This window comes from Tyto alba, unplaced genomic scaffold, assembly GCF_018691265.1.
Source record: "Tyto alba isolate M040663 unplaced genomic scaffold, T.alba_DEE_v4.0 Super-Scaffold_38, whole genome shotgun sequence".
In the NCBI taxonomy this organism is placed as follows: Eukaryota; Metazoa; Chordata; class Aves; order Strigiformes; family Tytonidae; genus Tyto; species Tyto alba.
This window is the reverse complement of record NW_024881313.1, coordinates 16,371,375-16,394,422: the sequence shown is the minus strand read 5'-3', so window position 1 is coordinate 16,394,422 and position 23,048 is coordinate 16,371,375. Positions and strand designations below refer to the sequence as shown.

The 23,048-nt window shown below is 39.5% G+C and overlaps 1 protein-coding gene across 4 annotated transcripts in view; it reads left to right on the top strand.

The window, feature by feature from the left end:
* Nucleotides 1-1,419: 1,419 nt before the first annotated feature.
* Nucleotides 1,420-23,048, top strand: part of AKAP9 (A-kinase anchoring protein 9) — a 121,825-nt gene continuing 100,196 nt past the window's right edge. For all 4 annotated transcript variants that reach the window (XM_042802136.1, XM_042802135.1, XM_042802133.1 and 1 more), the window contains exon 1: nucleotides 1,420-1,653. In XM_042802136.1, coding sequence (XP_042658070.1) covers nucleotides 1,606-1,653 — 48 coding nt within the window. In that variant the 5' untranslated portion in view covers nucleotides 1,420-1,605. The remainder of the gene's footprint in view (nucleotides 1,654-23,048) is intronic.

The window sequence follows — 23,048 nt, the reverse complement described above, 5'->3', positions numbered from 1 at the left end:
ATATTAAATGAATTGTGTTAAAAAGATCAGCAAGGCTGAGATCTAAATTAATTCCAAAACATTTTAGATTTTGCATGTAATAGAGCAGAATGGTTCCAAATGCAGAACAAGGAATCTGTTCACATGCAGCTGTTACACACTAATGAAAAAAGCCTTGCCAGGAATGTGTAAGCCTGTGCCAACCATCACACCACCACAAATGGAACTGACTTCAGGAGTAACTGAAAGAAAAAGCACATCATGAACATGTAATCATAGAATCACAGAATAGTTTGGGTTGGAAGGGACCTTAAAGATCATCTAATTGCAACTGCCCCTGCCATGGGCAGAGACACCTTCCACCAGCCCAGGTTGCTCAAAGCCCCGTCCAACCTGGCCTTGAACCCTGCCAGGGAGGGGGCAGCCACAGCTTCTCTGGGCGACCTGTGCCAGTGCCTCACCACCCTCACAGGAAAGAATTTATTCCTTATATCTAATATAAATCTACCCTCTTTCAGTTTAAAGCACTTACCCCTTGTCCTATCAGTACATGCCCTTGTAAAAAGTCCCTCTCCAGCTTTCTCGTAGACCCCTTTTAGGTACTGGAAGGCTGCTATAAGGTCTCTTGTCTTTCCCAGTACAAGTTTGCTATTAGCTTTGCAAGGCACACATTTAGTAGACAATATTAAATAATCCCAGAATATTGCTTTGTATCGAATGCTTAGGTATAGAAATTGTATTAGCATTTAATTGCTATGTGACTTATTCCGCATTGTGATGTTAACACACCTATTTCAACTCCTCTGGCATGATGAGAGCATATTAAGTAATTTAAACAGGGGGCCTACACATCCTTTGTTGTCATTCTTACACAGTCCGTGACACACGCTCAAAAAACTTGTATTTCCAAGCTTTAGATCCATGCTATCGAAAGCTAGCAGTGTAGCGAGCCGCACGTGGGAAAAAGAAAACCCTTAGAAAATCAAAACTGTCAAAATTAGCATTGTAGGCAGAGACGCTGGATTTGCGAGACAGCGGCAGGCAGCCGTCTCGCAGACTCGGGTATTGTCTGTTCAGACCTTTGTATCAAAGCAACCGCAAACTGCAGGCGTCTCGCCGCTGCGGTTCTTTTGTGGGAAGAGAAAGCCCCCCGCCTCCCTCCCTCCCTCCCTCCCTCCCTCCCTCCCTGCCCGCGGGAGCGAGGAGGGGTGCGGAGGGGCTGTGCCCGCCGCTGCCTCCGTCCTCCCCGCCGCGGGTGCGCCTTCCCCGCTCGGCCCGGGGGGTGCCCCGCTCCTCCGGGGGCGGCCGCGGCGGGGCTGGCCGCTCGCCGGGCGGGGGGGCGGTGGCGGGCGGCGGCGCTGGGCGCGGCCGGGGCACGGGGGGAAGGAGGGGGCGGCGGCGGGAGGAGGAGCGGGCGGCCCGCACGTCACTTTCCCCGGCCGCGTGTTTACGTGGAGAGGAAGATGGCGGCGCCGGTGGCCGCGCCGCGGCAGCTGTCGTCGCTGTGAGGCGGGACGGGATCGCACCGCACCGCACCGCGAGCGTGTGCGCCCCGGCTGAGGGGAGGGAGCGGGGTGGGTCCCGCCTCCCACCGCCGGTAACGCTCTGCTCTCCCGCAGAGACGCCATGGAGGACGAGGAGCGGCTGAAGAAGCTGGAGGCAGGGAAAGCCAAGGTAGGAGAAGGAGGAGGAGGAGGAGGAGGCGGCGTATCAGGGAGGCTGCGGGGTGGCCGAGGGGAGCGCGGGGAGGCCGGGGAGGGGTAATCAGCGGGGCCGGGCGGCGGCGGAGCGTGTCCGCGGCGGGGGGCTCGGCTCGGGCCCCCGCGGCGAACAAAGCGGCGGGCGGAGGAGGAGCTTCATGCTGCGCTCCCTGCGCGGCCCCGCGGCCGGGCTGTGGCTGCGGGCGGCCGGTGACAGCGGGCCCCGGGCGCCGAACGCCACAGGTGCCCGTCGCGGGGCCGGGCGGGGGCGGCCCCCGCTCCGCGGGCGGCGCCGGGCGCAGGAAGAGCCGAGGAGGAGGAGAGGTAACCTCCTCACCGCTTCGCACCCGCGGCACGGTTTGCCTTTGCCTCCTAAATCTGGGAAACTCCCTGTAAACCTCTAAGGAAGTCGCTAAGACCGACCGGTGTTCCTGAGTGTGGTGCTAATACCGTGAGAGAGCCTTAGGAAGCAGAGGATTAAGGATGTCTCCAGTGATGCGGTGATGTGCGTTCATCGGTTGTCTGAAAACGCCGGCTACGTGGGTCACCTGTGGGGCCGCCGGCAGCCCCTGGTGCCTGAACACCCGTGTTCAGCCGTCAGCACCCCGTGGGCTGTCAGGCGGCCCAGGCGGTGCCCTGCGGGCTTACCGAAGGGTTAATCAGGGACCTTATAATTTTACTCTTTAAACGTGGCTCAATACGCGCTTGGCTGCAAAGCATTTTGCCTTCTGGGCAACAGACAGGAGGTACCATCCTCTCGGAGGACCTCTTTATTTGCTTTGAAGAAAGCTTTGATGTGGTCAAAGAGATAAGATAATTAATGGCATTTGTAGGAAAATAAAATAAAATTAACGTTTTGACATTAGTTATGTCTGGTTCCTTCCAGCAGTCATTGCTAAATGATAAGAGTTTAAGAGTTTGTGAGTCATTCATGCTAAAGATATGTATGTAACTTGGCAGGAGCTAATAGTACAGGTGACAAGACAAGCTGAAGGTCCAGCTATGAAACACCATCACTGTCTTGTTTATGTGGTCTATGGAAAAGAGACCGTAGTTTGGCTGTGAAGTATTGCATAGGTGTTTTGCTGTATTAGACAAAAACTTTGTAACTTAGTATGTTTCCCTTTCTTTTGAAAGGGTGTTCAAAAAGTACATTGGAAAACTTTCCTAGATGGACCTGTATGTTTATATAGGAAAACCTGTTCTTAAATGCTTAGAACAAGAATGGTGTTTACACAATATTATGCAGTACTGTTAAAAGTCACTGGGACAGGTGAGTTGCTGGTGGCAGTACATTCTGTCACACCCAGCTTGGCTAATTCTTTTGCAGAAAACTAGAAAGTAATTTGCAAAGAAAATAGTCAAAGTAAATTTGCCAGTATAAGCCACAATGAAGAATTTATCAACAGAATTTAGATTTTTCTGTCCGTGTTGGCCTGGGATTAATGTAGAAAATTACTGAGAATTACTGAAAAGTGGGGGGAAAAAAAAAAAAAAAAAAAAAAAGCCAGGACTCTGGCAGTAGTTCAGTGGCTTCGTTCTTTGAGAAAAGACATGTACACACTTTGCTAAGTTATTTTGCATTTTAGGAGCAAACTGTCATAATTCTCACCCTTATTCTAGTCTCTTCTGACCAAAACCTAATGCTGTTTTTCTAAGCAAGTATTTGCCTGAAGAGTTTCATATTCTATGCTTTTAAACATCCCTTGTGGTTTAAGTCAGTATAATGCTTTAAAGCTGTATGTGGTTTACATGGGAAGGGACTATAAAAGCAGTGTTAGTTTTTCAGATTTTTCATTGGTGTTCTGTGTACCGTTTATCCCCTTTTTTACATGTGAATGATGTAATTAAATGTTTTGTACCGTGGGGTCTAGGTCACAGTCTTCCAGTAACAAGCGTCACTGTTAAAGGCAGAAAAGAGGAAACTGTTAGCAGAGAATGGAAGCAGGAGTTGCTCTTGCAGCTGCATTTCTCTTTTTCAAGGATACAAACTTATTCACAGTAGCGTGATCAGCATGTCTCCTAAAATTGCTTGGGTCCAATGAATACCTTCTACAAAACACAGCAACAAGCATCCAAAAAACTTTTGAGCCTAACCACTGAATGCTGTTTAAATAAAATAGCTGGAGAAGTGTATTAAAGTATGTGTTGTTGCTGTGCTAAAAGTGCAGGTATTAATATACTGCAGACCTTAATGCATCTGCCTGAAATGATAAATTTTAAATATAAATAAGATGTTCCATAAACTGCAGGATGAATGTTGGCAATTGGGAGGCTGTTAGAAGAGTCTAGTAGGTGCCATAGAGGTGGCTAGTACACGGCTAACAGTGGAGTTACTATTCAAAATTGGAATTTAGATTCTTGTTTGTTTTGTTGTTTTTTGGGTTTTTTTTTTTTTTTTTTCTCGAAAAATATGTAGCTAACTACTGCCAAATCTCAGTATGTGCTTTTTAAGCAATGTGAACTTTATGTAGAGCAATTGCCTGGTTGTTTTCTGATCGTAATGTCCAGTAGGCAAGCTGTAGAGTTTGGTTTTGTGTGAATTTATCTGCAGTAGAATTTTGTTTGTTCTTGGTATCTTCTTAAGACACTGTCTCCCCACATAGATCTTTTACAGAGAAGTGTACTACAAATGGATTTCCCGCAACAGAAGGTTTTTTTGAGTCCTTGTTTATTATTATTGGAAATTAGAAGCTGACCTTGATTGAAAGGTGCTGAGCGTACTCAAACCTTAGAGAATGGGTCTCAGTGCAAACACACAGCCTTTGCCAGTGCATCATTTAAAAAATGGAATAAAAAGCTCTTCATAGAAACTCACCAACATTCATGTGTACCTTCTGACTTTTGGAGATGACACCAAGTCTTTATTATGAAGCAGTTGCAGCATATGATGCTCTTCTGTCTGTCACAAAGCCACAAAGGCAAGGGAGGCACAAAGTTAAACCCAGTAAATTACATGCTCCTTTTGCTGGACCTACAGTCATTCATTTTCCTTTGCCACAAGGTAAGTGTGCTGGATATTAAACCAGCCTCTCTAAATATCTGTCTTCCTTACCCATTAAAATGGTCTTTCTGTGCCTTTATGGAACTACCTTCTCCCCAAGCAAGCAGTTTCTTCATCTTGGATCTTGATCTGGTTATGGTGGAGCAAGAAAAGTGTCAAAAAAGCTAGTTAAGGGAAGCTTAGTTAGTTGACTGTGATAGAATGTGTAAAGATGATGTGTGCCAGCAACAGAAATACAGATGTATGTTAAGTTGATCAGTGCCCCAAAACACAGTGAACTTAGAAATCTATCAGATATGTTATGTGCCTTGCTGAAGAGATTCTAGGATATTGTTGAGAGAGTATAGATACACCTGGTCTTACAAAAGACTACAGAGGATGGTGATTGAAGGTCTTGGGGTGTGATATTTATATGTACACTATGTGTACATGTGTCTGCATCATTTTGCTTGGGAATCTCATCTAACATTACAGTGGATACTGTTTATGGTAGTTGGGTATGTTAATTTTGTGTACTTAATAGCTTAGTAGCTGGCTTTTCTTATTAGGTTGTTGCACTATTTTGATCAACTTTCAGAACTATACAGAGTAGTTTGCTAGCTGCAGAATGAAAACATTGGGGACTTGAATTCCCTTGTGAGAAAATAGCTGAGAGTATTTTGGTAAAGCTTTTGAAATCTAAAAAAAAAAAAATATTTCATTAATACACACCCATATATGAAACACACAGCTATTGCAACTGGTAAAATTAAGAGATATGAAACTATCAATAGCAAGTTTTATAGAATAGTCCTTTTTACAGTACTGAAATCTCATTTGTGAAGTGTTTCAATATCTGCATTGCACCTGTTTAAATTTGTGTTGAGGAAAAGGCATGTTCCCTAACTGTATGCTTGTTTTGGAGGAGTGGGGGGGTGGATGAGGGAAAGACACTGGTTTACTTCGTAAATGCTCTCAAATTGGTCTAGGATTTCAGGTCTAATGTTAGAAATACATAATTTAACGTTCTGATTTTCAAAAGTTCTATGCATATTTGTAATACAGCCTTGTTGGGGTATTTGAAGAAATCACATAATTGTTGAAGAACCTTAAGAAATTAGGACGCTGGTTTAGTTAAACACGTGAGCCCAGAATAAGCAGTGTGACTGCTTTTGATCTTTACCAGAGAATTGCTGAGTAGATGAAGCAGTGAAGTTGGTTAGGGAAGTTCTAATGGCACTCAGTGGACAGGTATTACAGGTTGTGTAAGTAATTTGACAAGTTACCTTCACAAATCAAATAGTAAAAAATAAATAATTGCATATTTTGTCTTCTGGTAATGCATGTGAATATTTCAGGTGTCTGAAAATTAAAATGACATTTATTATCAACTTAGCACTGTCTAAGAGTCTGAGAATGTTTGCATTCTTGCATCTTACTCTTCTGAGGTGAGAAGAGGATTTTACTTCCTCATCTCTGGCTTCTTTGGACCAAAAAGTTTTGGATTTCTCAAGAAAAGCTGTTGATCCTTTTTTTTTTTTTTTTTTTTTTTTTTTTTTTTAAATAAGACTCAAGCAAAGCACAGAATAGTTATGTGCCACAGTGATTAAAGCTGTAATTTAAGGTCCCCAGAAGAATACAACATATAGATTGTGTTTGTAAAGTACGGTCCTTTTAAATTCCCTGTAATTTACCTGAAGAGGAAAAAGAGCAGTATTTCAGTGCTTACTAAGAGTTTTTCATCACAGAAGACAAATTAAATACATTTAAACCTTACATTTCAGTAAAGGGCTGGCCTACTAACACATCTTTTGCTTTCAGGTGCAGACTGTTCATTTTGTTTATCCTCCGTCTGCCTCAACTAACTTGAACAAAAATAATGAAACAGAATTCTGGAAGCAAAAATACTCTTTCAGTCTGCATTTTCTTACACTGTTCTTCTCGTAAAATAAGGTGTATTGGGCCTTATCGCCAAGTGCTGATTTCATTATAAAGCCCTAGTCATTGCTGTCGCTCTTCATAAAGTATAGAGGAGAGCAGATTTATGGGCTAAAAGCTCACAGAATGGGTATGATGCTGGGCTACGTCTATATCTGAAGATGCTGTGTGTGTGTTAATAAACAGAGAGGAAGCAACTGGAGGGAAGTCTGTACTAATTCTCAAGAGTATCCTGGAAAGGTGTGGTTGAGTTTTTGGCTCAACAGATGTTAATGGAAACTGCCTAATTTCTTCATTTAGAGCAAAGCAGCAGAGTACGGTGGAACTATGAAAAAAATGCTATAATGAAGAAATGGGCTTTAAGACAATTTACTTGAGGGAGCCCCTTGCACACGAAGATCCTCACAAGCTGTACCTAATTCTTAGCATTCCACTTCCGTAGTGCTGTTTCTTCTCTCAGGTCCTTCTGAACTTGTGTATTTTTTTGTCTCCTTCTTTTACAGGCTTCAGTCTACTCCCTCTCCTTTGCATGTCTGTCAGTTCTAAATGCAAATAGTAGGAGGTACGGGGAATTGCCTCCGTGTATTTTGGTTATGAACATGAGTAAGCTTAAGAGCTAGATTTTGTCTTGCAGAGGAAATTACATATACAGGGACTGAACGTTACCCTGGAGAAAAAATGTGTGGTTTTAAAACTCTTTGAGTAAAAGCAGATAGGTCAGAAATTGAGAAGAAAAACAACAAATGAGGTGTTTACCTCACTGTGCATGCTTTTATTTTTGTGCAAAAAGTGGGTATCTCTGCATTTTATTATAGTAAAAAAGATTTATATACATTGGAGCTGTAAATATATTTTCTCTATATAGTTTATTTCTAGTGGGGGTGCAACATAAGATCAGATGAAAGACTGAACAGAAGGGTAATCTGTGAAACTGTTTAAGACACGTTCTGTTTCTAATAGGAGAAAAATTGGAATGATTAGCTTAAATGTTGAGGGTTTTAGTAAAACTTAATTGTTCTTTTGAGGATAATAGAACTACCTGCTCTTTACAGTTTTCTCAGTGTTCTTTTTTTCTTTTAAATAAATAAGTAGTTTAATTTTCCCATTGTGTTCAAGTTTCTTCTGGACTTTATTGGGTCCTTTGTAAAAAAAAACCAAAAAAAAACAAAACAAACAAAAAAAAAACACAAAAAAAAAAAAAACAAACAAACAAACAAAAAAAAACTCTTTCAATTGTCGCTGCTAGAACTCTTCATATTTTTAAGCGTATTCTCCATTTTTCTTCTATTTCCTGGTTTTGATCTCCATTTCCCTCATTCCTGAGATCTGTTCTTGCTTTTAGTACAGGGCTTGATTATTTATTTTAGATATTATTGTCAATATATGCTTTTGTTCGAAGCTCTAAAGTAGCTGCCTACCTTACAGTAGTGATACAAGGTAGAATGAGCTTAAACTAACACTTGCTGTCCTCTGAGGATGCAGATAAATATCACTTCAGAATAACCTTTCTTTTGTACCCAGTGTAGAGAAAATTGGTCTTTAATCCAAGATGCCCAGTGAATTTCACAAAAATAGAGAAGACAAAGTCCTGTTAGTAGCACTGTGAAAGCAAGAAAATGCATTGTAAAAACACAATTTAAACTGTTTTCTTGATGCTCCATGTGTAAAGAGAAGGAATTACAGAAGAGAAAGCACGAAGTTTCTCTATGCCTACATTCAGTTCTGTCTTCATTTTAGCAGTCGTCTCTCGCTCATTTCTATGGTCCCTTTTCCATCTACTTATTTCCCTAACATGGGTGTTGCAATAGCAAAACAGAGGTGACTGCAACATTTGTTTCCCTCAGTTGCAACAGTATCTAGACAAGAAGTTTGTTTGCACTGATTTGGAAATAAACATGATCAGCACCACAAATTCTTTCTAAAGTACTTTTAGTAAAGTCTATCTGATACTGCAGGGAAAGTAGATTGGACCTTTTGACATATGTAGGTGTTACCAGAAAATCATGTATTTTTTCCCCACAGGAAATAATCAAACAAGTAGGTGCTTTTAAATATTGATGTACAGAGATATTACCTGCAGAATAATAAATGGTTACTGTAGCATCTCAGTGTTTGGAGTAGTGAAAAATCAGATGAAGATGAGGACAAAAGAAAAAAAGGCTGCTAAAGTAGGTCCAACTTTGTTGTCCTACCTTATGTTGCAACATAAGCTTATATACTAATAACACAGTTATTTGGAATCCTAATTTAGAGGCTGAAAGCTCTGTTTTAAATGTCTGCCCCATAGCTGGAGATCTCAAAGTATTGCTCTGTATTTGTTTCAAAATAATTTTGTTACTGGTACCAGCTAACATGACACTTTGAATTTGCAAAGACACGTTGATAAATTAATGTACTGCGGTTCAATGAAACGTATCTGATAATTACGGTCTTTTGACTGCTATGCTGAAACATAAAGTAAATAGATCTTAAAATTTGTCCTGATGAGACACTTGTATATTGGCTGCAAAGTGCTGGCATACCATATTGTGTTGATGGTTCTGGTGTGCCTGTTTCTTTCAAGAAGCCTTAATTTGCATTTTCACAGGATTTTTTGAGAAGCCAACATTTTATATTATAAACTACCTTTCCTGCAACCGGTGAAGAAAAGACAGAAGAATGAATAAAAATGTTAAGATTTCTTAGAATTCTTAGTTTCTTGGAAGTGTCAGTCTTCCTGCTTCCCGCCTCTTCTGAAGAGAAATCCCAACAAACTTCAAGATAGAACAAATTCAGTAGTTGTTAGGTGTGCAAAAAAATGTGAGACTCTGGAAGCCAAACACTAAGCTTGGGAAACTGGGAGAGTGATCAAATCATAGTTGTAATAACCCTAAATTATAGCATTATCACAAAGCAGAGGTAGTCTCTTGGACCATGCTTCTAAATCTCAAAACACAAAGAAATTTTAAGACTCTCCACAATTGGAGATAATAATTTTAAAGAGAATGTGTAACATTTTAGTGGTGTTTCCAGGGGAAAGCATAGATTTGATGAAAACTATACTGCCATGGCAAAGTTACAGCATATCTCTAAAACTACAATCTTGAGCTGTAAAGCCAAGAAGATTGGGGGAGGTGAAGAGGTGGAGTAGGTGGGATTCTAGGACTGAGTATGTTTCTGTGCAAATATTGATAAAACAGGTGTTACAGAGAATAAACAGAGTAAGTTGCATAAGAGTTTACTCAAATCTAACTTCACTGATAGGCTGTGATTTAACAAAAGTGGTTATCCCATAATCCTGGTTTTGTTTTCTGAAGTTCTTACCTGTCCTTCAACTTACTTCTCTGTGAAGAAACCTCCTGTGTCCAACCACAATACAAGGGAAACATATTTAAATATTCCTAAATCCATTTCTATTGTCTAAGTGATTTAACATTAGTACCATACATTGAAAATATATATTTTCAGTTAAAAGATATATAGGAGAAATATCTTACTATTACAGATAATGCTCCATAACAATAAGAAAACCCTGCCTTGGTAAGTTTAGTAGTATGTTGTTCTAGCTAACATAGTTCTCTGTGTTTAAAGAGATAATGGAAATCCTGATAGAAGACTCCTTTAAAGGGGTGTTTCCTAGATATTCTTCATTATTTGGAATATATTCCAGCAATTTTACTTTGCCTTTTTTTTGTTTGTTTGTGGTCTTTTTTTTTAAAAAAAAAAAAAAAAAGAAGCAAAGTCCACAGATAAGTCTGGAATTTTGTGAGCAGTATCGGTGTTGGTTTTTCTCATGATTCAGCAGCATGTAAAAAATAATAGAAGCCTGTCAAAATAATACAAGCTTGTCAAGCCTTGCACACTGAGCATGAAATTCATGCAGTTGTTTTTTTCCTTATGTCTGCTCTTCTCCTCACAGAGCTGTCTCTCACAGACCTACTGAGTTTGGGGGCTTTATTCTCACTCTGTCCGTTCAGTGCCAGACATGCCACATGGTATGAATTCATGTAAAAATAATATAAACAAGGTGGGAAAATGATGAAGTGCAACTGAGTTTGACTTGTTTAAAAGTATTTTACAATTTATCTTTAAAAAAATCAAACCCACAAACTTTTTAAAATAAGAATTTAAAGTTTTGCTCAGTTTCTACCTAGAGTTGGAGCACAAAGGTGGCCAGAATGCCTACAAGTAATCTCTTTAACAATGAATCCCAATTCTCCAGATTACTTTGAAAATCTCAACATTTACATTTGTGAAAAGACACAACCAGGTGAAAGTCATCATATCACTCAAATTTATTAACAAGGAATGGCTATTAGTCCCTGCCTAGCTTGAACAGAATTTAAACTGTTGATCTGTATCTGAAAAGCTGATTGTCTTGTTGCCAAAGATGTAACCTCTCAAATTCTGTATGAATTCCATGGGGCTCGTTAACTTCAAAAAAAACTGATAATCTTGTGCTGGTTATTAATAAAGTCTTATTTAGACATAGTTTGTTCATTCTAAAGGTGCCTTTTTCTTTCAAACAGTTAATGAGAAACTAAAAATGAGCAAAACTATTCAGATCTTACTGTGCTTCATTCCTTCATATATTTGCTCTGCCTTTTAAAGTGGGTTTTTTTTCCTCAATGTTTGATTTTTAAATATCTCTGACGTACATACATTTTTATTAAAGAGGACAGAGTGTGAAGTGGAGGAGAAAAAAAACTAGATGTATTCTACATAAATACAACTAAAATGATTTACAGCAGAGTAATGTTTTTGCTCTATAAATATTATAAATTCTTTCTCTTTTTTTCTCTTAGGTGGAAAAAGTTAAATTTACATGAATCATGGTAATATAAGCAATATCTAGAGACTCAAAGTGACTTGGTAATTGATGCTTTTTCCAACATCCACAAAATCTTTTCTTCAGCCCTTTTCAGCCAACTTCTAATTAACTCTTCTTCCTCATTTAGTATACAGGCTAAATGTTACAGACCAGGAGGAAAGAAAAACATACATTGTGAAGTGTGGGGGTCCTGCTGATCAGGAAAAACATGCAGTAGGCTGCAGCCTATTTCTTGCAGCTTCAACACAAACCAGAAATGGCAAATGCTTCTGTGATTTAAGTTTTCTTGTATTAGCTACAGAGAGAAGCCTGGGCAAAGCCTTTTCAGATACAGAGTATCTCCATAGGTTTCATTAGGTGTCTCAATATCACTGCATTTTTAAAGCCCTGTACTTTAGAAATGGTAGTTTTTAAGTTAATTAGAATTTGTAGTTGACTACTTGCAGCATGTTGTGGAAGAATGAACTATGTGAGCTGCAATGGAGTATTGATTAGGATTATGCAGGAAGCAGCAATTGCTGGACTACAGTTTTCTTTTGCTGTGTCATAATTTTTCTTGTAGATTTCTAATCAGTATTCATGATTTTTGAGAAACAGCTGATTACTCCTGGCCCTGGCCCTCAGGAAGTTACATTGATGCTTGATAATACACCATAACCAAGGCTGGAGTTAAGAGTAAGGCTCTGCTTATGCTCATTACAGAGTCTCAAAAGACTGGCAAAGATTGCTCTTTAAAGGAAACAGACTTGTCTAAATGAATCATCAACATTAAGGCCCTTGGGCGTCTGCACAACTGTTAATATGAGAGTACCTTTAGGTATCTAGGGCTGATTCAGACAGAACTTCTTGCTGAAAGGGTGTCGTGTTAAGATTTTTGACGTTGTTTGACATGGTCTTGTAAGCAAACTAAAGACAATCATATTGTGGTTATAAGTGAATAAAAAATTGTTCTTAATATTATTTTTGTTTTAATGGCTTATTCTCAAAGGAGGTCATCTTTCAATTTTTCAGGCCCTGTGTCCCTCAATATTTTCATTATTAGCAGTGGGAAGAATGCATGGATGTATGTAGGCAGTACTAAATGGAAGTGGTTTAGGATTCAAAATTATCTTCACAAATGATCTGGTATGAAAGGACATGGAAGCAATACTCAAGGCTTTCTTTGCCTCTTTAATGATAAGGACTGTCCTCGGACTTCTCAGGTCCCTGAGCCTAATGGCAGAATTGGAGGGAGTGAAGCATTATCCACAGTACAGAATGTCAAAATGGGGACCTCTTAAGCAAGTTTGATGTACAGATTTATGGGACTGAGTGTGATGTGTCCAGAGGTCCTGCAGGAGGAGCTGGCTGCTATCATTACAAGGTTATTCCCTTGCTCATCTTTGAAAGGTCATTGAGATTAGGAGATTCCAAACGACCAGGGAAAAAAGCAAATATCAGACCTATCTTCAAGAAGGGTGAGAAGAAGCATCTGGGGACCTACAGGAAGGTTGACCTGGCTGTGGTCTTGGGAAAGATGATGGAGCAGATTCTCCTGGAAGCCGTGTTCAGTCACATGAAGAGAAAGAACATGACTGGAATTTATCAGGGGAAATTGATTGTCCTGTATGATGAGCTGAGTGACTCAGTAGATGGGGAGAGAATGGTGAATGTTCTTTACCTTGACTTTAGGAAGGCATTTGATGTGATCTGTTAGAGGCTATTTGTAACCAAGCTGGAGTTAGGTGGTTTGGGTAGGTGGGCTGCAAGGTGGGTAGAAAATTGTGGACTGCTATGCTCAGAGTGCTGATACAAAGTCCAGCTGGTTCCTCCAGTGTTGAAACTGTGGCAGGTACTATTTGATGGTTTTATTAGTGACATGGAAACTAGGAGGGAGCATGCCTTTAGCAAGTTCATGGATGATACCAAGTTAGGGAGAGTAGTTAATGAATTGAAGCATGGGGCTTCTTTTCAGAGAGACCTTGACCGTCTGGAGAAATGAGCTGACAGAAGACTCATGAAACCATAGCAGCATGAACGAAGCTGGTAGAGGAAAGTTCACATGCTTTCTCAGTGGCAGAAAGGAGGAATTTCAAGTTTCCTATTCATTACTGAGATGTAACAGTAGTCTACAGTATCCTCCAGTGATTAAAAAAAAGGTGGTGATGTGTGATCTACCGTGAGGCCAGGAAGGGATCCTGCATTTCACAGTAGTGGTCAGCACTGTTGTTTGGGGGTCTTCCTCCTCTGCCAGGATATGCAACTGTAAGCTGAAGAAAAGACAGCTGAGGACCACCATAAAAATTTTGGTTTGGATGGTCTCTTTGATGACTGGCAGAGAGATTGCTAGAGATAGCAGAAGCACAGAGGTTTTGTATGCAGTGTCCTCGTGTCTTCGACATAAGATATTCCTGAAGCACTCTGTCTTGTTTTCTACACACCTTCCAATTTACAGTGAATGAGGAGGTAATTCTACAAATGACAGTATCTCAGTACAGTCTGGGCACTAATTAAGGCCGATTCTATGGGGAAAAATATAAAGACCTTGCCATAATGCATACATACTCTACATCGGGGCAAAATTGATTTCTACCTGCAATCCCAATTTTGGAATATTTTTGTTTTTCATGAATTCTTTAAGTTGGACCGTGCTTTTGTAATGTGGTCATCTTGGGTAGGTAATATTCTTAGGTTTTATTTGAAACAAGATAATAATAACTTGACATACAGAATTATATTATCTGGTAGCATGATAGCTGTTATCCCAGGTGATAATGGGCCAATGTGGTCAAATCTTTCCATGATCTCCAAAATAAGTTTGTGGTTTTGGATATTGTCTTCATCTACTGAGGGTGGGGAAGAATACATTTTTGATTTGGGCTATAGGGTCCATGTAGCTGTATCTGTGTGAGAAAATTAAATTTCAAATATTTTATTAGGAACCTACTCAAATGTATGGAATGCCATAAACTGGTGAAAGTAAATTTATTCTGGTGATTTTTCCCCAGTTAAAAATATAAACACGATAGTGTTCTTATAGCTATTTAATACATAAATGCATCTAAAACAGAATATAAGTCAGTCTGGTAATACTCAAAATCAAATCTAGTGCAAGTAATCTGTATTTGGACTCCTAATATTAGAAATATGAGAATCATTACTTTCCTTCTTGAAGCCTTATATTTTCTGTTTTTATAGTTGAATGTTAATGTTGAAAGATCAATCTTTATAAAAATGTAAACGTCAACCTTAACTTGTAAACGCATAAGACAATAAGTGGTAGAAAGTGTCTGTGTTATAAATATAAACTTGTAGGTTGCCAGTAATTTGATCGACAAGCACTGTGTGGAGATACTGGCAACTGTTGCTTTTGCATACTTTTGTATTTTTATAGTTGTCTTGTAACTGGCAAGCACAGATGGCTGTAGATTATGATTTTTGTATGTTTCTGAATTAAATAAAACATTTATATGGTATTCTAAATTGCATTGTCTAAATATAATGTGTTAACCACTCTATACAGGTTTTCGGTTGCTAAGTTATAGTATGGGATTTTTGGAACCAACTATTATTTTGTTAATAATATGAAAGGTTTCTGTGCCCAGCTTTTGAGTAATTGGAAGATTTGTTCTCAAGTAACTTCTCTTTAAGTAATCAATGTTACTTTGTGGTAGTAGCAACTTTTTAAAGTTTTTGCTGAAAAAAAATAATTAGATCTGACACTATCAGGCTTGTCTCCTGCTGATAATGAAGAATATTCTACTACAAAGTAGAATTGGTTGTTTCAGTGGTACTTCATAAAGTATTTGGTTAGAGCAGTCCCAAGAGTTTAAAAGGATTTTAGAGGAACACTGTGAACTGCTGTTTGAAGGATCAGGCTTGTTCTGCCCATTCCAGAAAGTTTAGTGTACTATATAACGTTATTTGTTTTTCTCAGAATCCTAGCAAAAATGAGGACTGAACTCAGTTTTCTAGGATGTGAATTCATAGCATTTATTGCTGTGTATTCTTGGTAGTCATCTAGAAGCTTATAGAGGGCCTAGGAGAATTGAATAGGAATAAGAATCTGAAGATACTCTATAGGAATTTTTTTGTAGTAGTATATTTAGCTTATTTATGTAAAGTCACTGTACTGTTTCTCTCTGAAGTTAACTATGAAACGTATTGTGATTTAGGGGGTCCTGTAAAATAAAAACATAGCTCCTGCTTTGTTAAATGAAACTTGCTCTCTCAGGGTTAAATCACAATTTTGTGTGGTTAATAAGGACAAAAATGGTAATTGTGAAAGAAAATTACTGAATACTAGACATGAAAATTAATTTTTCTTTTACCAGAAAGAAACCTTGCTCTTCACATCTATTATTACAGAAATTTAGATTGGAGTTTAGCCTTACTTTGGGCTCAGGAAAAAGATAGATTCACTTTTTCACTGCCTCATGGTCTTAGGAATGTTTTCCTAAGGTTATTTTTGGGGGCAGAAGGGCAGCATGTAAAGAAAATTACTGAACAAGGCAGAGATTTATTAACTTTTTGGGTGCAGGTAGTATTTAATTACGCGGTTTCATGGCTTTTTAGACTATTCCTGTTCTGGAAGACATTTCTTTTGAGTTGAATATTTTTTAAAGACCTGAATATAGTGAAATAAACATGCTTAATGCCTAACTCTGTTACTGTATTGAAGTGGTTTTCTGAAAATAGTTATCCTGAAAGAGCTCCAAGGGATTCATTAAATGAGTCTCCAGCTGTTGATTTAACTATATATAGTTAAATAGCTGATACAACTATATACTTGTTAAAGAACAGGTGCTAAACCAGTTGCTTTAAGAAGAAATGGTGAAGTAACTATGCTCAGATTGTTAGTACATTTTTTTTTTTTTTAGTGATACAGAAGGCAACATACTTACTGACACATTTGATGACTCCACTGCTTTCCAAAAATTAAAGTTCTTAATAGATTTGACCACTAAGTTGCTACTAATGCAGTAAAACAGGTTTTCTTTTGAAGCCCAGCTGAGGCTTGTTATCTGTGAATGTCCAATGAACAGTGTGATAACTGTATGGAAAGCAACTAAAGCTTTCAGAGTATCTAAATCTTCATATTAGGATTACATTTTCAAGAATGAATTAATATACAAATTTGCTGGGTGCAAATTTTCAAAACATTTTAATGAGATGTGAGGAATGGCATAGCAAAGCAGTGAAGTTTTCTAGTTCAAAAAGTTTTTTAGCTCTGGCCTGGAATTTCCTGGCTTTGGCAAGCTGGGCGATTTTAGAAAGGCTGAGGGAGGAGGGGGGAAACATTTTTCCTTGCTGAAGGGCTGAAAGCTTTTGTTAAACACATTAATTAATCCATTCATTAATACTGTGATGATTCTTCCTCCTTCCCCACCTCCCCTCCAAAAATTGTTTTGAAAGGTTGTAGGATATTGAAGACTGACTTTGTGCCACTGCTGGGTTTTTTTTTTGTTTTTTTTTTCTTTTTTTCAGCCTAGCTGAAGAAGGCTTCCAGATCAAGTTTTTAATTAAAATTGGTGTTACACATAAACCTAATGGAACAGGAGTGCATTTCTGTCAGTGCATAACTCTTTTGCCTTCCCATTATTAGCAAGCCTTTGAAACTGTGGGCAAAAGCAAATGATAGACTGCCTTTTGCAGCAGCACCTGACTGGTGGTCTCCTTCAACGCAGAGTAAAAGAGGCTTTGTTTTACGTCAGCTGCCTTGGCCTTGATGTGACAAAGACTTCCTAATGTTTCAGGCTTCAAGCATGGATGATCTGTGCTTTTTTACAGAACAGCATGAAACAAGGTCTCTATTGCTCTCATTTTTGTCACTGATGTCTTTGCCCATTCCACTTATTTTCTCTTCACTTTGGGGAAATACAGTACCAGTGCAGGTCAGATGCTTTTTCCATGCTCTATATCAGCAGAGGCAGTTATACAGCATTCAGTATGAGGACTAAGTTGAAAAGTAGATAGTAGCAATATATAAGTAATGTATGTAGAAGTATGTTAGTGAAGAGACTAGTTGGGCAATTTTTTTTAGTACTTAATTTGAGGCATTGCTTTTCCTGAAGCAGTCCAGCATTAAAATGTACTTGGTGTACTCATGTCTGTCATTGTAACCTGACTTGAGAGTATTTTCGTACACTTAACTTCCATTCCTTGTCCAGAAAATAACCCGGCTGTAATGAATCTGTTTCTAGGTCTGTTCCCATTTAAATTCTTGGGACATGGAAGAGTGGACCAGATCAGAACCGCACTAATTCTGAGGCTTTCCAGCTCACAGTGCCATCTGGAGCGGTTTATTCAACTCCAGTACCCTTGGTTATTAGCCCTGACAACAGTACTAACTTGATACAGACTGCTAAAAAGATTAAGGCAATTGCCCTGCATGCTGTTCCTCTCATTGTCCTGAGTTGTCCTTTATGGCACATCGTCTGTAACTGTAAATTATGGTGATCCCATTGGTTTTCCTGCAAAGGAACAGCTGTCTCTGAAGCTGAAAGACTCTCAGGCTTGTATTTAGGTAGAGACTATAGCATTTCTTCTTTGGAAATTTTTGTGGCTTTATTGACATCCTCTAGTACTTGTGAGCCACTTAGAATGTCTTCCCTTACACAGACTGAAGGTCTTGCTTATGTTATTTGGGAAAGTCTGACTGTGAGTACAACATAAAAAAGAGTAGATTGGAAATACCTCATTCCTAGGTAATTATTTTCTTGTTCATTCAGCTTAATGTTTCCTATTTAGTAAACTCAACATCTGTTGAATGGAAGAAATAAACTAAAGCTCCATTTGCCTCAACAGATAAGCATATTGAAACTTGCAAAGAACATTAATTCTTTACTTACAGTTTGGATTTTCAGCTATGTGACATAATATGTTGAACGTATTTGCAGGTTGCTTGCTCAGTTATCTTCTTTCTGTAGGTTTTTATCTCAGGATTTGGAAAGAGTACTCTCCTATTGATTAGCAGAACAGAATCAACAGATTTCACTAGAAATATGTCTATTTACCCTCTGTATTTGATAATTTTAAATTCATTTCTCTCAGTTACCCTTTTCTTAGTATAGGCATCAGGAACCTAGAGGATGCAGGCAGCACTGTAAATGAGCCTACACTACAGGAATTAGTGCTTCGGCAACACGACCCTCAGTGATTAGAGCTTTGAAAATATGACAAAATGTAATAAAGTGCCACTTTTCTAATACAGTTACCAGTTAGCCTGTTCAACATCTCTTTAGGGGGCAGACTGTCAAGCTTTTACAAAACTTGGCGGCCTAATGACAAACAAGTTTTAAACCACCTAGGTGAGGCTTTACTTTCTAAATCTCAGTGCTGCTGTCTTCCAGACTCTCTTCCTTATCCCTTTTGAGGGCCTCTTATCTGCTGCTGTGAAACATAAAAATGTTATAGTATAGTGGAATCATAAAACTGGGTTACAGGTGAAAAAGATTACAGCAGGTATTTTTTCAGATATCCAGGTGGAGGTAGAATAGATAACCTGAGACTTGAACCACAGCAGATCTCCAGCTTCGGAACAATGTCAAAATTTCAAGTTCAGGTTGGCCTCTTTAGTTTGTCCCTATTGGCTTGTGTCCTGGGTTGAGTGAGTGGTGTTTTTTTGGTGGCAGGGCAGGGGGCTATAGGGGCAGTCCCCTGTGAGAAGCTTCTCGAAGCTCCCCCAGCTCCACGTCAGCTCCACTTCTGTTTGGGAAATTGAGCCAATCAGCTGCGCCTCTGCGATAACGTATTTAAGAAGGGACGTGGTGATGGGCAGTGGGACTTGTGAGGAGGAGTTGCTGCAGCTGCATGAACACCAAGGTCAGTGGAGGAACAGAGGAAGAAAGGAGGGGGGAGGTGTGCCGGAGCAAAGACCCCCCTGTATCCTGTGGTGAGACGGTGGGGCGGCCCCCCCCTGCCACCCATGAAGATCTATGGTGGAGCAGACATTGATTTACAGCCTGTTGTTCCTGCTCGTCTGATCAAGGTTCTGTGCCCGAAGAAGGCCGGGGTCTCATGGGAAAAGGTAGCCCCGCTGCTGTAATTCAGCGCTGGGAGGATTGCAGCATGCGGGGGAGTCCCACGCCGGAGCAGCTCGGGAAGGGCTGCAGCCGTGGGAGGGAATCCAGTCGGAGGAAGTTAGTGACCCATGACGGAGCAGTGTGGGGAACGCTGCGGCCCATGGGAGGAATTCAAGTTGGAGAAAGTTTGTGGAGGACTGTCTCCTGTGAGAGGGGGACCACGCTGGAGCAGGGGGAAGAAGTTCCAGAAGCTCCCCCCACTGAAGATGGAAGAAGCGGCAGCACTGACTGCACCCCCCATTCCCTGCCCCTGCGCCACTGGGGGAGGAGGTAGAGATATCTGGAGCAGAACTGAGCCTGGGAAGAAGGGAGGGGTGGGGGGAAGGTGTTCTCAAGATGTGGCAATGTTTCTCACTGTCATACTCTGTTACGTGTTGTTAGTGTCTGTAATAAATATATGATCTTTTTTTTTCTTCCCCTAACGAGCCTGCCTGTTGCTCATGACCATAAAGGGGGATTTTTTTTCCCCATCCCAGTCCTATCTTGAACCCCAAGCCTGGCTCTCTGTCCCTTCTCATTGCTGGAAGAGAAGGGAGAGAGAGTGGCTGCGTGGTGGTTGGCTGCCAGCCAGGCTTAAACCATGACAGCTTGCAAGATGCTCAAGTCAAGACTTCATGGGATGTATCTGTGCTTTATAGATGATCAAAACTAAATCCCACCCCAGGGCCCTGCATTTGTCCTTTGTGTGTCGCTTCATGTTTTAAGACAAGTTATCAGTCTGTCTTAGTCTAAATATTTTGGTTTCACTCTCAGTAATCATTCAGAAGTTATATCTTATTGTCAGTGATGAGGATTAGGAACATTATAACTAGAAAAGCCTAAGCCTTTCTGTCAGGACTGTTTAAGATCTTCCATGAGTTTCATGATGCACCTGAATGTCATCTTGCACTTGCAGCTGGAGTCTGTTGGATTCTGGGATATATTGTAGCTATAACTTGTACAGTGCAGTTTGCCACAATGTCATGTTATACATTCAGATGCAGCTCGTAGCAGACTCTAGCATTCACTCTATACCCAAAAGAAATACTCCTTAGAGAAATTTGTGGCTTTTGTGATGGTGGCAAGTGCCAAGCAACACCTGACAAAGAATACTGTTTCATTTTTGTCTACCTTCCATGTGCTTAGTTTCAGATACTGCTTCTGTGGAAAATTTCAGTCTGCTAGATTGAAAGTTTAAGATACGCTTTCTGCTGTCATATTTACATTGGAGGGCTGAAGCTAGGAGTTGTTTGTTAGGCTTACTGGACCTTTTTCCACTATATTGTGAGATCAGACTCTCAAATAATAAATGCTGTTATTGCTATCAAATTCTGTTTTACAAAACAGGATTACATAGGGTCTTTTCAGTCATGCAATAAATAGTTAATTGCAAAACTAGTGGATGGGCAGTTGGATTCATGTTTTAGTCATTTACTATGCTAGGCATTTAGAGTAATTTCAGAGAAGTTTCTCATGGTTTCTCTTCATTGCTTCCAGGGCATGCAGCTTGCTCCTGGTTAGCTTGCTATCCACCAGGGCAGTCGGGTCCTCTCCAGCAGAGTTATACACCAGGTCAGTCTGTCCCCAACTGTTACTGCTGTGTGGGATAATTCCATCCTAGGTGCAGGACTTGATGTTTATTGTGGTTAAATCTCACACAGTTCTTGTTGGCTTAATCTTCCAGCACGTTGAAGTTTCTTTGAATGGTGGTTCTTCCTTCTGGTGTATCTGGCTTTCCTCAAGTTTGATGTCATCCATGAACTTGGTTAAGGTGCATTCAATTTCATCATCCAGATTGTCTATAAAGATACTGAATATTATAGGACTGCCAATTTGTCTTTGAGCCACTAACCACTGCCCTGAGCTATAGACAAGCAGATTCAGTCCTTGTCTTCTTACATTGATGAGTGATCTGAAGATGATCTGGTCCAGCACAGAACATTTCTCACTGGATACCAGACTGTTTGAGAACTTCTGACAAAGAGCAAGTCCCCTTCTGTGAGTAGGGCACATCCAGCTGAAGTTTAAGCAGTATCTGGAACATCTTTTGAAGTGAGAATAGTTGAGAAGTGCAAGACCACGATGTAGATCTCAATTAATGCTTTTAGTGTACAGTATAGAAATGAAAAAGAATAAGTACTTGCCTGTAGCAGCTTCTCTTAGGTTCCTTTTTGTTGTCAATCTATAAATTCACAACCCATCCTTCTATGCTTCTTTAAAAATGAGTTAAAAAAAGAGATTTTGTACTTAAGAGGAATTGTAAGAGATGAATAGACCTTGCTCTTTCTGTAAGAGGTGCCTATGCAGCACTGAATTTAAGATGTAAACATTTGATGTTAATAAGTTAAAATTTGAAGCTAATAATGTTTGTGTACAGGTACATGAAGTATAACTGTACAGCTATACTTGTACAGGATGTGCTACCTATAAAGTTCTTACCTTAATAATTAAAGTTGTTTTTTAAACAGTAAGTACAGTAAATATATGTTATTTCATAACTGCCTTCTTCAAAGGCACTGAGCAATTTCAATTCTTGTTAACTGTAGTACCTCTGAAAATGAGAATATTCAGATCTAATACATTGTCTGAGAATGTTAAGAAATAATAAGCAGTCATAAGGCAGCACCCGGTTTTAAATGGAGCGTAATGTGTTTCTCTTTTAAAAAGTCTTTTATGAATGTGAAATAAAAATATAGCTATTTATGCTCTATAAACGTAACTTTCTAATGGATTTTTTTTTTTCAGTATTTTCTTGTGATGATATATGGGCAGTGATTAAATGTTGCAGCTTTTGTTCAAATATTTTATATATTTTTTTTAAATGCTTAAGAAGGTTTTGCATTCTGTTGGAGCCAAATATTATTTTAACATGCACTTCTATTCTAGAAATAGTTCAGTGAGACCATATTTGAGATTAATCAATGGATGGTGTATCCTAGCAATCTAGATTGCTGGCACAATTGCCAAGGGTCAGAATGTGCTGAAGATAGCTGAATACATACATAATGCTGATGTTGTAAGTATAGCAGCACATTAACTATCATAATTGCCACTGTTTACAAAAGTAATCTCCATCACTCTGCAAGTTAGTTCCCTTCTGTCTCAAGAGTATTTAGTTCCTAATAGCGGTTGATTCTCCTCCACTTTTCTGACTTTCTGCCATTTGAAGGATATCAGCATTTAAAGGCTAAGGTAATGTTGTACCAGGTGTCTGTAATTTTGCTGCGATCTGTAATGTGGGATTGGTGCTTTGGGATTCATAAGTAGAAAGAAGTTATGATTACAACTAGATAAATATATCCTCTAAATGTCTAAATTATTCTGTTCAATTGTTCTTCTACTGTGGAAATTATTTTGAAAAGTATACCCATTACTTATTTGCACACTGCTCTATTGTAGTCTTGTGTCTTTCAGTAGGTGTTTTTCTGTTTATAAGAAGCAACATGGCTTGGGCATCCACAGAATGCTAACATACAATCACTTCCTATTTTTCAAACTAATGGAAAGCTGAGTAGCTGTTGTAAATGGCACTTCTGGAAATCTGAAAATAAACCTGTCATTCTTCCTGCACAATTTGAATGTAGGTTGATATGCAT